The following is an 18,802-nucleotide window of genomic DNA, read 5'->3' on the forward strand; positions in this document are numbered from 1 at the left end:
CTTCCCATCCCGAATGGAGTCTCTCCGTTCGGTGCTGGCGTCCATGGTTCAAGGGGAGTTTTCGTTCCTTGGTGGACATCAGGATTCCTGTCTCCACATCTCATTGTTTCCCGGTCATCAGCGGTACCTCCGCGCTGCAGTTCCAGACGGTCATTTTCTATTGTGGGTATCCATTTCGGTCTGGCCACTTCTCCGGACTTTTACCAAAGTCCTGGCACCTGTGATAGCCTTTTTTACGGACAACAGTTGTTTCCGTGATTCCTTATTTGGACTACCTCCTGATCTGAGCTCCAGCAGAACCCAGATCCTGGAGAGTCTTAGTCTCAACTTCCAGACCTTGTCTCACTTCGGTTGGATGGTCATTTGGGACAAGCCCAACCGCTCTCCTGGGGCTCCAGTTCGATGCGGCCTTTGCCCGCTTTTGACTCTGCCGACTCTTTCAAGAGTCTGATGCCTTCGGCTCCCTGCTCCAGTTTCCATTAGCTTTTGCATGGATGTACTGGGTCGATTTGGTGGAGGCCGTGCCATTTGCCCAGTTTCATCACCGACCTCTTCAACTGGTGATTTTCTTCCGGTGTGACAGGTCTCCATTCTCTCGGCCGCAAGATCGTTCTCTCTAGTCAGGCTTGTTGGTCCCTTCTATGGTGACTTTGTTTTCCCCCTCATTTGTTTTCAGGGGTGTCCCTTCCTGTCCATCCCTGTCTGTCTGTCAGGCTGGGGAGGTGTTTTCAGGGACCGCCCGGTCTGGGGTCTTGGCCCCCTGAGAAACTTTTCCCCCTTCAACATTTTGGGGCCTAGGGCAATTCTTTCTTTGCTTGCTTCTTGGGAATTTCCCTCCTGGGCGGAACTCAGGTTTCAGGCCATCTCAGTTTTCTTCAGTCTGGCTGTCCCTGGGATGTGATTTCTAGGCCGGTCCTCAGCCGTCCAAGACCACTGGTCCCTACATCCAGGGGTGTTTGCTGTGATCTGCAACACCTGGGGCGCTCCAGGCGTGGATCTCTGCTTGTCCCGCCACAACCGAAACGTTCCTTTCTCTTGGTCGAGCCTTGCCCTACCTTGTCTTTGGTGGTCGGGTTTTGCCCTACTTTATCGGTTTCCTCCCTTTCTTCCTCCTTTCGGGGTCCTGAGGAAACTCTCAGTAGGACGTTTCAGCCATTCTAGTGGCCCGGCCTGGGCCCGGCGGGCGTTGTAAGTCTTCATGGTCAGGCTCCCTATCATCCAGACCTCCTATCTCAGGTCTCCTGTGCCACCCCTATTACTGTCTCTGCTTTGACGGCGTGGCGGTCGAGATCGCGGTTTTGAGAGCCGCGGTTTCTCTTCCCAAGTCATTCGCACCATGCTCAGGGCTCGTTAGTCCTCCTCGGCAAAAATTTACCACCGTTCCTGGCGGTCTTATTTTAGTTGGTGTGAAGCTCAGGTCTTGTGTCCTGTTACCTTTTCGGTTTCCCGTCTTCTCTCTTTCTTGCAGTCGAGATTGGAACTGGGGTTGTCTCTCAGTTCCCTTAAGAGTCAGGTTTCGACCCTTTCTATTCTTTCCAGTGTCCTCTAGCTTCTAATTCTCATGTCCGGACCTTCCTTCAAGGAGTGGCGCATGCTGTCCCTCCTTATCGGTCACCTTCTCCCCCTTGGTACTTGAATCTGGTTCTAGGGGTACTCCCAGGTGAACCTTTTGAACTCCTTTGGAGGTGTCCCTGTGCCTCCTTTCTTGGATAGTGGCGTTCTCTTGTTGTTATCACCTCCATTCGGAGAGTGTCTGAATTGGCAGTTCTATCCTGCCATTCTCCGTTTCTGGTGCTTCACCAGGACAAGGTTGTCTTCCGGCCAGATCCTTCCTTTTTGCCTAAGGTTGTTTCGGCCTTTCATCTCAATGAGGACATTGTTCTTCCGTCCTTTTTGTCCCACTCCTTCTCATTCTAGGGAGCATCCACAAACTGGATGTGGTTCGGGCTGTATTACCTCTCTATCTCTTCTTCGTCTCGTCAGTGCAATTTCTTTTTCGTCCTTACGGAAGGTCGTGGTAAGGGACAACCTGCTTCCAAGGCCACCACTTCTCTGTGGATCCAGTCTGCCAATTCGGAAACCTATCGCTGTAGGGGGAAGACTCCTCCCTTCAGGGTTGTGGCTCATTCTACCTGTTTCTGTTGGGGCATCCTGGGCTCTCCAGAACAAGCCTCTGCCTCGCAGATTGCAAGGCTGCTACTTGGTCGTCTTTTCTCACTTTCTCGAGGTTCTACCGGGTTCATACCTTCGCATCGGCTGATGCTAGTCTGGGCCGTAAACTGCTGCAGGCGGCAGTGGAACAGCCGTCTGCTTGACTGATTATCTGCCCACCCAAGGGACGGCTTTGGTACGTCCCACGGTCTGTGTCTCCCAATGGAGCCGATAGAGAAAAGGAGATTTTTTAACACTTACCGTAAAATCTCTTTCTCGAAGGATCCATTGGGGGACACAGCTCCTGCTCTTTTGGGTTTCTCTTTGGTTCTCTGTCCGAGGGTGTGTTCAGTTATATCTTTTCTTCTGTTCTTGGACAGTTCGTGTTTTTTTCCTTGACCTGTCGGTCCTCTCCTATTGCTCTAGTACTTAAACTGATTACCTTAGGGCCTGGAGGCAGGTATATCCTGCTGGGAGGAGCCAACTTTCTTGTTGCCATAGTGTCACCTCCTAGAGACAGCAGCATACACCCACGGTCTGTGTCCCCCAATGGATCCTTCGAGAAAGAGATTTTACGGTAAGTGTTAAAAATTCTCCTTTTTAATAAACATATTTGGCATCGCCGCGTGCGTAAATGTCCGTACTATCAAAATATAATGTTAATTATCCCGTCTGGTGAAAGGCAAAAATGTAAAAAATAAAAGTCCAAAAATGCAGCTTTTTTGTCACATTTTATTAAAAAAAATAAAAAATAAAAATGATCTAAAAGTTTTATATATGCAAATGTGGTATTGATAAAAAGTACAGATGACGGTGCAAAAAAATGAGCCCTCATACCGCCCTGTATATGGAAAAATGAAAAAGTTATAGGTTGTCAAAATAGGGCGATTTTAGATTACTGACTTTGTACAAAAAGATATAGATTTTTTTTTTTAAGCGGTACAAAAATATAAAAGTATCTAGCCATGGGTATAATTTTAATCGTATTGACCCACAGAATAAAGAATGTTTGTTATTTTTACCGTAAAGTGTGTAGTGTGAAAACAAAATCCTCCAAAATGTGCAAAATTGTGGTTTTCATTTAAATTTCCTCCCTAAAATTTTTTTGGGGGGTTCGCCAAAGCTCAGCTTTCCTGTCCTAACGAGCTCTGGTGAAGTGAAAGCTGAGCCGTGATTGGTTGTTGTGGGCGCAATGTCTCCAGGTTCTCACACACTTTGATAAATCAGGACCAATGTTTTACTCAGGACCACAAACACTATCAAAGGCAGATGTCAGAGGATAATTAGCAGATGTTAGATCCTTGATAGTTACTGCCGTGGGTTCAGCATTCTTTTATCTCTTTATTTTGCCATAAACATTGCTAAACATTTATGTTTAAACATAGCAATCTCTCCTGTTTCTCACATGTTGGGATCATCCATGTGTGAAGATTTATTTTTATAAAAAGATGAGCAACTGCTAGACACCTAGCAACCATTGTCTCCAGAGGTAACAAAGGATCAAGCATGATGAAATTTAACATGTTTAATCGTTTGTTTTTTATTTATTTATTTATTTTATTTTTTTGAGTGGTCAAATTGGCAAAAGTGGACACACTTATTTGTATCACTGTACAGTGCAGTTGATCTGAGCATTGTGAACCACTTGTTGTGAACAACATTCTGGCTTTCCTGTCAACTTCATTTTTTAGTTTTTTCAAAATTGATCCTTTTACAGATTCATTGGTTTTTAATGTTGCCTTCACAGCACAGTTCATTTGTGACACGTTTTGATCAGGATCAATTTTTTTTTTAACAGCATAGACAAGAGACTGCCTTATTTTTCTGTCCTGTCAAACAGGATCCTGATGGCAATTGGGTGCTATATTGTAGACATCCTGTTGTATTGTTTTTTTTCTTAAAATGATCAGTTTAAAAACGGATATGAAGTGAAGGAGCTTCTCACACCTTGCATCTAGTTTAAACCCCTTGTTATACATTTTTTTTGTTTTGTGTTTTTTGAATTAACGAAGTTTTAAAGGGGTGCTCCGGAAATTTTAAAAAATATAAAATGCCCCAAAGCCACCACAATACCTCTTACCAGCTCCTCTGGCCCCTGTTGTCTCCTACAACGCCCAGCAATCAGTGCAGCTGTGTAATGGCAGCCAGCCAATTCCTTTTACTAACTGTGTATCTGTGGGCATGCTGTGTTGTTGTAAACACAGTCATCAGCACACACTACATGTATTTTTTCAAACTATCCTTCCCCCAAGCAATGAATCATGCTATGCTCTAAATGGCAGCAGTCAGTAATAAGATCTACAACAGGAAAAGAGCAGCATTATGTGCTGAAAATTCTTCTCTACTGACAAAATCCTCACACGGGGAGAGGGGGTATGGCTGTGAAGCCAGAAATCATATGCCGTTTGTCTTGAAGGAGAGTGTGGGCTAGTCTCATTGAGGGTCAAGCAGGGTCAGATAATGACGTCTTTCTCTAACTCCCTCCAAGTGTTAAGGAAAGACATAATTATATGATCCTACTTCCATGTAAGTGACAGCTGAAAAAGGGAAACTGCTCTATTTAGCTAATGTATGATATTTAGACAAATAGGTTGGTGAGAGGGCTATGGGTTTAGTTCCTTGGAGTACCCCTTTAAGGCCTGGGTCACTTCTGTGTCAGGGGCTCCGTTCAGGGCTTCTGTCACAGACTGCATTTGCGGGCCAGAAAACTGAGCTGGATGGGCCACTGCACAGTGGACACAGATGAAAATCCGTGGCTATAATTGGGTCCGACTGGTGCCCGTTTATTTAGCAAGATTGGACTGGACAAAAAATTACTGCTTGCTGTATTTGTTTTTGTCACAGAGGTCTTATTAACCCCATAAGGACCAAGCCCATTTTCACCTTAAGGACCCGAGCATTTTTTTGCCACTTTTTTTTGTCACTTTACGCATTAATAAATCTGGGATGCTTTTTACTTTTCATTTTGATTCTGAGATAGTTTTTTTTCGTGACATATTCTACTTTGTTATTAGTACATTTTTGTCGCTACTTGCATCATTTCTTGGTGAAAAATTGAAAAATGTTGAATTTTTTTTTAAACTTTAACTCTGCTTATAAGGAAAATGGACATCCCAAATAAATGATCTATTGATTCACATATACAATATGTCTACTTTATGTTTGCATTATAAAGTTGACATGGTTTTTACTTTTGGAGGACATCAGAGGTCTTCAAAGTTCAGCAGCAATTTTCCAATTTTTCACAAAATTTTCAAAATCTGAATTTTTCAGGGACCAGTTCAGTTTTGAAGTGGATTTGAAGGGCCTTCATATTAGAAATACCCCATTATAAAAATTGCACCCCTCAAAATATTCAAAATGACATTAAGTAAGTGTTAACCCTTTTTTAGGTGTTACACAGGAATAGCAGCAAAGTGAAGGAGAAAATTCAAAATCTTCGCATATTCTTGTAGACCCAAGTTTTCAATTTTTACAAGGGGTAAAAGTAATCGGGTAAAAGAAATCACCCTAAAATTTGTAACCCATATGTGGCACTAAACTGTTGCCTTGAAATACGTCAGGGCTCCAAAGTGCCATGCGCATTTGAGGCCTAAATTGGGGATTTGCATCTGCCACCAAAATACCCTACGGCAGTGTCTGCAGCTGTTGCAAAACTCCCAGCATGCCTTGACAGTCAATGGCTGTCCGGCAATAATGGGAGTTGTTGATTTTAAACAGCTGGAGGCTCCGTTTTGGAAACAGTACCGTACGAGACGTGTGTTTTTTTATTTATTTTTATTATTGGGGGGAGGGGGGATCAACTGTGTAGGGGCATGTTTATATGTAGTGTTTTCCTTTTATTTTGTACAGTGTAGTGTAGTGTGTTTAGAGTACATTCACACTGGGAGTTTGAGCTGCGGTGGAAAATTTGCAGCAGGAAACCCACTGTAAACCCCCACCTGTGTGAATGTACCCTGTACATTCACTTGGGGGGGGGGGGGGTGGCAAACCTCCAGCTGTTGCAAAAATACAACTCTCAGCATCACCTTTGGCTGTCTGTGCATGCTGTGAGTTGCAGTTATGCAACAGCTGGAGGCACACTGGTTGCAAAACGCAGTTTGTTACTTAACTCAGTGTTTCACAACCAGTGTGCCTACAGCTGTTGCAAAACTACAACTCCCAGCATGTACGGTCTGTCAGTGCATGTTGGGAGTTGTAGTTCGCAACAGCTGGAGGCACACTGGTTGCGAAACACTGAGTTAGGTAACAAACTCTGTGTTTCGCAACCAGTGTAACGTCAGCTGTTGCAAAACTACAACTCTCAGCATCCATTGACAGTCGAAGGGGATGCTAGGAGCTGTATGCAACAGCTGGAGGCACACTACTACATTGCCCAGCATGCCCTTTAGCTGTTTGTGCATGCTGGTTGTTGCAGTTATGCAACAACTAGAGGCACACTTTTTCATAGAAAAAAAAAGTGCCTCCAGCTGTTGCATAACTACAAGACCCAGCATGCATAAACAGCCAAAGGGAATGCTGGGAGTTGTAGTTTTGCCACCAGTTGTTGCAAATCTACAACTCCCAGAATGCTCTTTGGCTGTGCATGCTGGGAGTTGTTGCTTAGCAACAGCAGGAGGGAAACAACTCACTACCTGCTGTATCCTGCCTCCGCCTACTCCAGGGACCCTCCACGTCGATGCCAGGGATCTCTGCCGGCCTTGATGAACAGGTAAGGGACCCCCGACTTGCCCGATCACCTCCCAGCAGGCTCAGTGATTGATCGGTCGTACAGACTGATCAATCACGTGATCGTGAGCGACCCGTGCCACCTCACTCCTGATGGTAAAGGGTGATAGGTGGCATCTCTGACTTTTTTTTCCAGATCACCGGAGAACTGATTTACCCATAATAGCCGCTAATCACCGGTCTGAATTGACCGGTGATCGCCGACATATTGGGGGGGTGTGTGTCTCGGAACCCCCCCCCAGGGTTTTTCACGATTTCAGAGGGCATCCAGGTTCCCATGGGCTTACAGGTACGCCCTGGGTTCTTAAATGGTTAAAGGGGTGCTCCAGAGAAGTTAATAAAAATGCCCCAAAGCCACCACAATACCTGTTGTGTCCTCTGTAGTTATCCATGTGGTTTTGGCCACTCTTGTGCCCTCTGTTGTCTCCTGAATATTATTTTTCCTTGCTTGCAGCCCAGACTACAACTCCTAGAAGTCACTGCAGCTCTGTGCAATGGTTGCCAACCAATTACTTTCACTTTCTGTGTTTCTTTTAAACTACCCTTCCTCCCAGCAATAAATCATGCTATGCACTTAATGGCAGCAATCAGTGATAAGATCTACAGGAGAAATAAAGCAGCATTATGTGCTGAGTGGTGACCAAGGATCTTCACTGGGCTTCTCTCACCAGTAAGTTCCTCAGACAGGGAGGGGACCTGTGGCTGTGAAGCCAGAAATCACGTGGTGTTTTTCTTGCAGGAGGGTGGGGGCTAGGTCTCAGTTAGGGGTTTACACAAAGACAAATAGAATCTGAATGACTTCTTTCTCTCACTCCCTGCGTGTAAGTGACAGTTGAAAGAAAGAAACTGCTGTATGTAGCTAATGAATGATATTTAGACAAATAAATAGGTTGTTGACAGGGACGTGCAAACATAGGGGTAAAAGGGGGCTGGAGCCCCTGCCCTTTTCCTCACCTGCCCGTATATTGCCCCCACAAAAGGAGGTGCAGACTCAGGGTGATAGGTGCAGTAAAAAGGATCCGTTGCTGGGGAGATTTGTATGTGGTTTAATGGAGGGTGCTGTACCCTCCCTGCAGGAAGGGGGCGCCACTTACCCTGTCATTATCAGCTATTTCTCTGCTCCTCTCCACACAAAGGAGACAGAAGCAGAGGAGGCAGAGAGAAGCCCCGCCCACAGTCTGCCCAGCCTCAAACTCCAGCCTGTGCAGAGGGGGATGGTGCCCTTACTTACTGTAAGTAACTGAAAATATAAGTGAGTGATAGTGTGTGTGTGTATGTGTATATCTTTATGTATGTGCCTGTGCAGAGAGGGATGGCTGGGGCCTTACTGTAAGTGGCTGTGTATATATGAGTGATTGTATGTCAGTGTGTCTGCATGATATGTGTGTGTGTGTGTATATGTGTGTGTGTATATATATATATATATGTATATATATATATATATATATATATATATATATATATATATATATAAAATATGTGTGTGTGTATCTCTATGTATGTGCGCATATATATATAGATATGTGAGCAAATGAGTCTATGTATATCTGTGTGTGTGTGTATATGTGAGCAAGTGAATCTATGTATATGTGTGTATATATGTGAGTGGTTGTCAGTGTGTCTGTATGATGTGTATATATACGTGTGTGTGTGTGTGTGTGTATCTAGCTTCTGTTTGCTTTTGGAATAAAGCCACTTTAAATAAAGGAAAGTTAAACAGATTTGTAAATTACTTCTATTAAAAAATCTTAATCCTTCCAATAGTTATTAGCTTCTGAAGTTTTCTGTCTAACTGCTCAATGATTATGTCACGTTCCGGGAGCTGTGCATGATGGGAGAATATCCCCATAGGAACTGCACAGCTCCCGGGACGTGAGTCATCAGAAAGCAGTTAGACAGAAAACAACAACTCAACTCCAGAAGCTAATAACTATTGGAAGGATTAAGATTTTTTAATAGAAGTAATTTACAAATCTGTTTAACTTTCCGGAGCCAGTAAATATATAAAAAAAAATTTTTTTGGCCTGGAATACCCTTTTAACCCCTTAAGGACCAAGGACGTACCGGTACGTCCTTGGTCCTGCTCTTCTGATATAACGCGGGGTTACACAGTAACCCCGCGTCATATCATGGCGGGCCCAGCGTCATAGTGAAGCCGGGACCCGCCTCTAATAGCGCGCAGCGCCGATCGCGGCGCCGCCCGCTATATTAACCCTTTAAGTTTATATTAACCCTAAAAGTGAAAGTGAAAGTTCCCGACTAGCTCAGTCGAGCTGTTCGGGATAGCCGCGGCTAATCGCGGCATCCCGAACAGCTGACAGGACAGCGGGAGGGCCCCTTCCTGCCTCCTCGCTGTCCGATCGCCGAATGACTGCTCAATGCCTGAGATCCAGGCATGAGCAGTCATGCGGCAGAATCGTCGATCACTGGTTTCTTATGAGAAACCAGTGATCAACATAGATCAGTGTGTGCAGTGTTATAGGTCCCTATGGGACCTATAACACTGCAAAAAAAAGTGAAAAAAAAAAGTGAATAAAGATCATTTAACTCCTCCCCTATTAAAAGTTTGAATCACCCCCCTTTTCCAATAAAAAAAAAAACAGTGTAAATAAAAATAAAAATAAACATATGTGGTATCACCGCGTGCGGAAATGTCCGAATTATAAAAATATATCATTAATTAAACCGCTCGGTCAATGGCGTGCGCGCAAAAAAATTCCAAAGTCCAAAATAGTGCATTTTTGGTCACTTTTTATATAATTTAAAAATTAATAAAAAGTGATCAATAAATCCTATCAATGCAAAAATGGTACCATTAAAAACTTCAGATCACGGCGCAAAAAATGAGCCCTCATACCGCCCCATACACGGAAAAATAAAAAAGTTATAGGGGTCAGAAGATGACAATTTTAAACGTATTAATTTTCCTGCATGTAGTTATGATTTTTTCCAGAAGTCCGACAAAATCAAACCTATATAAGTAGGGTATCATTTTAATCGTATGGACCTACAGAATACATATCAGGTGTCATTTTTACCGAAAAATGTACTACGTAGAAACGGAAGCCCCCAAAAGTTACAAAACAGCGTTTTTTTTTTCCAATTTTGTCGCACAATGTTTTTTTGTCCCGCTTCACCATAGATTTTTGGGCAAAATGACTGACGTCATTACAAAGTAGAATTGGTGGCGCAAAAAATAAGCCATCATATGGATTTTTAGGTGTAAATTTGAAAGAGTTATGATTTTTTAAAGGCAAGGAGCAAAAAACGAAAATGCAAAAACGGAAAAACCTCCGGTCCTTAAGGGGTTAATGGTAGCACAGTATAGTTAAAAAATAGTGGCACAGTATATAGTTCATTAATGGTGGCACAGTATATAGGGAATGAATAGTGGCACAGTATATAGTTAAATAATAGTGGCACAGTATATAGTTAAATAATAGTGGTGCAGTATATAGTTAATGGTGGCACAGTATATAGGGAATTAATAGATGAATGGTGGCACAGTATATAGGGAATTAATAGATGAATGGTGGCACAGTATATAGATCATTAAGGGGGGTGAGGTATATAATTAAAGGGAAACTGGCAGGCTGTTTACTCGCACTAAACCCAATACACTAGGTTACAGTACAGGTGAACAGGAGAAAGATAATGTTATACTTACTAAATGTGGACCAGACGTTTTCTAGGTATTTCCCCACATTGCTAGTATGCGAGGCGGAGCTTCCCTGCCTCCATCCGTTATGCTGTGCTATGCCTGGCCGTCTTTGTATATTTATAATTCTTTTTTTTTTTTGCCAACTTGTATATTGTAGCATGTAAGCATATATTGGTGTGGTGTCCATCTCTTCAGTGTAAGAACCAGAGCTGTGTGGAGATTCCTGCATAAGGTGGGTGCTGGGTGATTGGTGATGGGTGCTGGGTGATTGGTGCTGGGTGATTGGGGATGGGTTCTGTCATATAGAAGTCAGACCGGGGCATATAGGGGAGATTTATTAAAACCTTTGCAGAGGCCTTCTGCAAAATGAAAGCAGCGATCTGATTGGTTGCTATGGGCGACTGCACCGCTCTTTCTCTGCACAGGTTTTGATAAATCTCCTCTAATACAGTATATTCTAGTGCAGCTGTCACATGTTTTCTGTAAATAAGACTGACAGCACAGCCAAAGTGTATATACACATGGGAGACCTCAGAGAAACTGTTCTTGACTTTATTTTACAAAAACACCAACCTTTATGGGGGCTAGGAATGTCAAGAAGGCCTGGCGGGAGTCCACTGTATCCCTGGGCCGCAGCACATTAAGTCTGGCAGACTTTTTTTAAATGATGAGAAGTGCTCTCTTTTTATTTATTTTTTTTACTTGAGCTCCTGCCCTCCAAAATGTCTGTGCACGTCCCTGGTTGGTGAGAGGGAAAGGATGGGCTATAGGTTTTGTTACCCGGAGTACCCCTTTTAATTAAACGGATTCTGCAGCAGAGCTCCCAGATCGGAGCTCCAACACAGATGTAAACATAGCCTAAGAGCAACAGTCCATTTTTTTAACCAATCACTTATACAGTGTCTATAGCGACTATGACACCAAACCTCAGGGTATATAACAAATTAAAAAAACAAGTGGAGCATGCCTGCTTAACTGCTTAAAGACGCAGGGTGTACCTGTAGGTAGTTACTTGCTGCACCAGGATGTACATGGATTCTCTGTTCTGCCTTATACAAGACCAGAGAAGTAGATCACAGATAACATTGATCAGTGCTATGCATATGCATAGCACTGTCCCATATTTGCAATCTAAACATTGCAATAAATATTCACTTTTTAATAAGTGAATAAGCCTCTCCTCCAATAACAAAATATTCCCCTCTCTTCCAACTTTACAAAAAAAAGTAAAACATTTTAATAAATCAACATACTTGGTATCACAACATGTGAAATGTCCTATTAAATATTATGGTTTAAATCCCTTATGGTGAATGGAATAAATGTAAAAAAAAAATAAAAATACCAAAGTACAAAATTGCAGATTTTCAGTCACATTACATCCCCCCAAAAAAAAAAATTTAATTAAAAGTCACATATACGCAGAAGGGGTACCAATGAAAACTACTGATCACAGCGTAAAAATGAGCCCTGCCAGTTTACACTGCCCATATTTGGAATACACTTTTATAAGTGACATGTCCTTTGTTCCAAGCGTATGGTTGAGGAATGCGCGTCTGAAATGCAGGACACAGCATTTTGAAATCGGGCTAATCTAAGTCTACAACTTGGAAAAAAAAAATACTGTCAAAATGCAAAGCAGAGATCTGAAGCTACCCCTAGATGTAAACACAGCCTTAGTGTGGCCCTGTAACTGCATGGAGTTATATATTCTTGTCATTATATCATGTCTCAGTGCCTGCGAGGAAACTCTGGATCTCATTGTCTTGGCTAACTGTTAGCCACAAAGAATAAAATCCTTGAAACCAGAAGCCTTTCAGCATGACTGAATAAATAGCTGTTCACACACAGGAATGCCATTCCCCGTGCATTGCTGATAAGTGACTAACCACATATGCATGTTAGTGGAGTCCTAGAAAGACACCTTATCCCTCCTTATTTACTGTGCTCTCCACCTGCTTCCCGTCCTGATTCTCCGCCTTCTAAACCTGCCTTCCTGTATCACTGTGGGAGGGCACATTCTGGAGAAAAACACAAGTGCACAGGTGAGGCTGCGAGTAGTCCTCTACCTAGACCTCCCCCTCAGTGCGCCCATCTGTTTTCCCTGGATAAAGCATCACACAGTTTCTCAGGACTATTCGCTTGTGGTTTCAAGGATGGCTGTAAGGTTTCAGGTAGGTAATTGCATGTTTTTCAGACACTGGTAGCATGTGATATGGGAGGTAAGTATAGTGTTCATAGTATCGCTCCTCCATATAATCCAGCTTTAAAGGTGAACTTCCCCAGCATGACATTGGAGAGGTTAAGATGTTAACTTTTCAGGTGTGTTTTAAGGGAATGGTGCATGTTACAGACAGGTAATGGTATATGTCACCGGTTTACTCATCTGTGTCATTATCCAAACGCTATATGAACTGTCTGACATCTCATTGTGGGTTTATTTATTAGCCTGTAATAGCTTGTTTTCATGGCTGGCAAAGTGCTACTCTCGTCTCCATCGTCTTTTGTGCTAAACTGGGGGACATTTATCAAAACCTGTGTAAAGAAAAAGTTGACCAGTTGACCATTTTCAAAAAGGCCTCTGAAAAAAATTAGACGCAATCTGGTTGCTGTGCGCAACTATTCAACTTTTTCGCAAGTTTTGATAAATTTCCCCTTATAACATTTTCTTCGCACTGTGCTTTAAACATATCTGGTGAAATTAGGTGATAAGTGGAGTAGTGATGATACCTTTATTAGCTTACTTTAAGGATCGAGATTGCAAGCTTTCAAGACCTCTGAGGTCTCTTCATCAGACATGTTACAAAATAAATGTGGAGAAAATCTCTCTTAAATACCGTACCTACAATTCTAACTGCTATGGTTACAAATGGTGGAACAGATATCGTGAACCCAATGTAGGACAGTTCTTTGATCAGTCATGGATGATATAAACAATACATTGTACCTCTTGAGTACATTTACAACATGCACATTTACAAATAGGGAGCAGATAAGATCAACCCAGTTCCTTGATCAGTCAGTGGTGGTATAATGGGATGTTCCGTTTCACCCACATAGAGCAGTTGGTCTTTTTGCACATGTGAGATATACCACTGATGGTTTGCAGGAGAAGATTCAATTGATGTTATGAGGGGAGTCTGAGTTTGGAATGGACTCTCTGCAGTGTGGATGTGTGTGCATTTTTACACCTTTTTTGGAGGCAATTTGTTTAGGGCAATCCTTACTAAGATTTGCTTTAGGTTGAGAGGTGGCCTGAAGGCCAATATAGGGGGCTGTTGAAATATTTCTCTTAGTCAATCATCTGGGTGCAGTGTTTTAAGTTCATTTTTGATATTTTATGCAAAACCTCAACTTGGTGGTGGTGGGTGACCAGGTGACCACGTGACCACTAGTACATGATTCCCTGTGCGATGTTAGTTTTACCTCAGCAGGTCTTTTCTGGGAATGTTGGTGCCTTTTTGTATCTGGTTGTCAATGACCCTGGAACTGTAGCCCTGGTTTATGAAGTCTTTCCTTAGCTTCTGGAGGTGTATGTCATGGTCTGTCGTATCAGAACAGATACAATTGTATCTTATAGCCTTGCAAAAAATGAGGGTGTTCTTCATATGTTCAGGGTCAAAGCCATTGTCTTTGAGGTAGGTTGCTCTGTCAGTAGCTTTGCGATACAGGGATGTGTAGAAGGAGTTGTTCTTAAAGGGATACTCCAGTGCTCTCTGCTAACACCTCTGCTGTGTCAGGAACTATGCAGAGTAGAAGCAAATACCCATGCAGGGATGTGGAAATTGTATCACCTGACGCCCGGGACATGCAGTTCCGGGTGCCGGGAAGGTGATTTCTTCAGGCATTTAGCCCCGCTTTAGCAGCGCTAAATGCCGGAATAATTCACATATGACGCGGCAATCAGTCTTGCCCTGTCACTAAACTGCTATAGACACTATGGCCCTGATTTACTAACAGGATCCCGACACTTTTTGTCGGGTTTTGCGCTAGAATTCTGTCTGCGCCAGAATTTGCGCCAGAATTTGTGCCAGAATCTGGCGCACAACCCGACAAAATCAAAATCGCTCAGAGTGAAAAAAAAACTACAAAAGGGGCGTTTTTCCCGACAAAAAGAGAAAAAACCCTCCGAGTGGAAAGAAAACTCCCAAGAAAACCTGTGAGTTTTGCTTCACAGAAACCCGACAGCTCTGAGCTGTCGGGAAATTACTCAAAACGGAGTAAATCCTGCTACCCGCAGCATGGAACAGGGTCTGTTCCATGTTGGGGTAGTAGTACAGAGGCTGAGGGATTGATCGCACCGGGTCTCACTTCTGAGACCCGATCCGATCAAAAGTTATTAAGCAGGGGAGCGGGCGGCATGTTCCGATCCCCTGCAATGTACTGTAAACTTTCATTTTTAAATTTCCCACAAGAAGCCCTGAATGGCCAATCAGGGCTCCTGGCAGAGTTTTAATATAGAAGCGCTGTGGTGGGCAAAGATGTATAGAATCGCTGGGGGGAGGGGTTATATCTGGCCCCTCCAGCGTTTCTATATATCTTTCCCCCTGCTGCGCTATATCAAACCTAGTAGCCGCTGCGCTTGAATAAATGTACTGCCCCCCCAGCGCTATTATATATCTATACTGACCCCCGCTGTGCATATACTGACCCCCACTGTACATATTTTTATATATATATATATATATATATATACTGCCCCCCTCCCAAGCTGCGCATATTAATCTTTATGTTCTCCCTCCCCTGGCTGCCAATGAATGAAAACTCTATTAGCGGGGGACGGAGGGCTGCTGCCCGCTCTCGCTGCTAAGAGTTTGTCATTCATAGCGGGCAGCAGCTGCATATCATGCTGTGTGGGTCAGACATTTGGATATATGTCTGACCCTTACAGCATCTATATATACAGGTGCCAGCTCACCGCTATGAATGACAAGTAAAGCAGTGCAGGGAGCGGAGGCTCCGCTGCTGCTGCCAATAGCTTACTTGTCATTCATAGCGGTGAGCCGGCATTTGTATATGTATGCTGCGAGGGTCAGACATATATCCATATGTCTGACCCCCACAGCATGATATGCAGCTGCTGCCCGCTATTAATGACAAACTCTTAGCAGCGAGAGCGGGCAGCAGCCCTCCGCTCCCCCGCTAATAGAGTTTTCATTCATTGGCAGCCAGGGGAGGGAGAATATGAAGATTAATATGCGCAGCTTGGGGGGGCAGTATATATATAAATATGCACAGCGGGGGTCAGTATATGCGTAGCAGGGGTCAGTATAGATATATAATAGCGCTGGGGGGGCAGTACATTTATTCAAGTGCAGCGGCCACTAAGTTTGATATAGCGCAGCAGGGGAAAAGATATATAGAAACGCTGGAGGGGCCAGATATATACCCCCCCCCCCCCCCCAGCGATTCTATACATCTTTGCCCACCACAGCGCTTCTACATTAAAACTCTGCCAATGAGCCCTGATTGGCTCCTCGGTCCCGGCCATTCAGGGCTTCTGGTGGGGAATTTAAAAATGAAAGTTTACAGTACATTGCAGGGGATCGGAACATACCGCCCGCTCCCCTGCATAATAACTTTTGATCGGATCGGGTCTCAGAAGTGAGACCCGGTGCGATCAATCCCTCAGCCCTGTACTACTACCCCCAACATGGAACAGACCCTGTTCCATGATGGGGGTAGTAGTACAAGCACTAATGTAGTCAGAATTTGCAGACACTTTTTTTCTGTCGCACAGAATACATTTTGTGCGACAGAAAAAAAACCTGCGACAGAAAGAAAGGGAAATTGGGTGACAGATTAGTAAATCACAAGGAAAAAAAAGGCGAGTACACTGAAAAAAAAAACCTAACCGACACTCCAGTCTTTGTAAATGAGGGCCCATATAAGTGCTGCAGCCTATAGCGAACTGTGGTAGCCCTTGGGGGGTGTATGGTAGTTGGGGTGTTTTGGTTGATGAGGGGTTAATGTTAACCCTATAGTTCGTGACGCCAGGCTGAGGGCTAGTATGCTGAGGTACTTCTCCGGCCTATCGCCGCCCTTCCCAGTAATGATAGGTGCATGCATAAAATGACTGAAGGTCCACAAGGTACTTTAACTTGGATAACTTTACTTAAATGCTTGCGGTACATCCAATGAACAGTAACAGTCTCAGGAATACAGTCTCTATCTAGTGCAATGACCTGAGAGTTGTTGCGGACCTTGACTTCTCAAAAGTCTCTGAATTAGGGAATATTGCGAAGATCTGTCCGGATTTAGGGGATAGATAAGGTCCGGTGATCTTGCAGAGTGTTTAGGGATTGACACACTCACAATTTAGCAGATATCAGCAGTCGCCGCAAGGCTCAGGCCTAAACTCACTGATGACAGCAGCGCAGATCTTTCTCAATCAACAGCCCACAAGGAAAGAGAGTGAGCAATGGCCGCCGCTCCCTTATATGGGCAGGGCTGTTTTTACTGGTCCAATCAACTGTCACTCATCGTTACAAGGAGTGATGGGAGATGAACGTCACAGGGACCTCCAAAGGTCCTCAAGCATAAAACCATAGAGTTCACCCGCTCACGTGACCCGCAGGTCCTGTTACGCTATGCATAGGTAATAAACCATTTATATACACTTGTACAATCCTATATATATAATATGAAAATCCTGAAGAATTATTAGATAACTAATACCTAGATGAGAGGTGATTAGGGGCGGGCTAGTTAAGAAGAACCCCGACGTCCTAGGGACTCTGGCTATGGGGACTTATATACAAAGGTACCGGATAGGATGCGGTACCAGGACACCACAGAACTTTGTTGGTAGAGGTGCGCGCAATGAGTGATGTCATCGCACATGCTGCTTGGGACGCTGCAGTCCTGTGCGGCGCGTGCGATTACGTCACTCACCGCTGGCACCCCGCCAGGAAGTCCCTGCAGGTAACAGGAAGATCTAAGTTGCAGTGAGTTACTTACTCAAACCTTACTACATAAGGGAGGACCTGCCCACCACCAGGGGCTAACCCTATCTACTTAGGGGATATAATCATTTAAATGGCAGCCCTACCTACCGGGGGTCATATCTATCTGGGGCCTGTCTACCTCCTGGGGAGCCCCACCTGATGGAGGGCATATCTGGGGGCCTGGCCACATACTGGGGAGCCCTACCTAATGGGGGACATATCTATCTGGAGCTCTGTCTGCCTACTGGGGGAGCCCACCCTTCCTACCAACTAGGGGGACATATTTATCTGGGGCATTATTTACTTACTATGGGACCCCTACCTGTCTACCTACCTGATGAGGGGACGTACCTACCTGATAATGGGACATACCTTCCTGAAGGGGAATACCGGCTTAATGGGGTGGACTAACTTATCAGGGGCTCTATCCATCTAATGGGGTGACATACTGCTCTGCCTACTAAGTTTCTATTAATAAAGACCTTATTTACATACTATTTTGGTTGAAATTATTTTATGTACCAGGACAAGTGCATAGTCATGAGGGACAAGTAGATTGTTCTCGGTTTTTAGTCCCTTGGACAATTAGTATTTATTAATTTATTTATTTTTTATTTCCACACCCTTTAAGGGTATGTTCACACTACAGAGTGTGAACGGAATCTCCGCTCGCAGAATTCCGCGAGCGGAGATTCAGCCTGGCAGCCGATGGCGGCGGTAGGGCCGCGCTGCACTGCGCCGTCACCATTGACGGCTATGCAGTACTCGCAGACTTCCGCACAAAGAATGAACATATTCTTTCTTTGCGTGGAACTATTTCAGCAGCGGAATTGTCAGCCGCTGAAATTCCGCAGTGTGAACGGTTCTCGCGGAGACCCATTCACACTAATGCTAAGTTCACACCATGGAATTCCGTAGTGTGAACATACCCTTATGCTCTGGACAGTTCCTGACACAAACAGGCATCTGAGAGCACTTTGGGTAGACTGGAAAAAAATACACAACTTTCTCTGGATTATACAACATTTTATAATTACTGGAAGGATTAAGATTTTTTGTAAAGTAATTTACAAATCTGTATGACTTTCTGGCAACCCTTAAATTTGATTTACATACTTTAATTATGATAGTTGTGATACTTTGCTAGTGGTCCAGATGATAAGTAGATCAACTATGTATATTAGGTGAAAAAGGCTACGTTAGGTATAGAGCTGGGCGGTATGAGCAAAAACGTGTATCACGGTATTTTTGTAAGTGGCGGTTCCACGGTATTACCCCCCCATGTGTCCTGGGCGCCGCTTCTGTTCTAACACCC

General features: G+C 43.9%; 1 protein-coding gene across 9 annotated transcripts in view; it reads left to right on the forward strand.

Annotated features, from left to right (window-relative positions):
- The window catches only part of TJP3 (tight junction protein 3), a 115,198-nt gene that overhangs the window by 23,403 nt on the left and 72,993 nt on the right, over positions 1 to 18,802 (forward strand). The window contains exon 1 of one of the 9 annotated variants that reach the window (XM_056573583.1): positions 2,712 to 2,728. The exons of 5 other annotated variants lie outside the window; for them this stretch is intronic. Coding sequence is in view for 2 of the 4 variants with exons in the window: in XM_056573530.1 (XP_056429505.1) it covers positions 8,094 to 8,111 (18 nt within the window). In the remaining 2 variants the exon portion in view is untranslated. Of the gene's footprint in view, positions 1 to 2,711; positions 2,729 to 8,092; positions 8,112 to 10,754; positions 10,773 to 12,536; positions 12,715 to 18,802 lie in introns of those variants that run through there. 3 more of the 9 variants (XM_056573530.1, XM_056573522.1, XM_056573547.1) reach the window with 3 other exon arrangements.

The sequence above is a fragment of the Hyla sarda genome, chromosome 1 (genome assembly GCF_029499605.1).
Source record: "Hyla sarda isolate aHylSar1 chromosome 1, aHylSar1.hap1, whole genome shotgun sequence".
In the NCBI taxonomy this organism is placed as follows: domain Eukaryota; kingdom Metazoa; phylum Chordata; class Amphibia; order Anura; family Hylidae; genus Hyla; species Hyla sarda.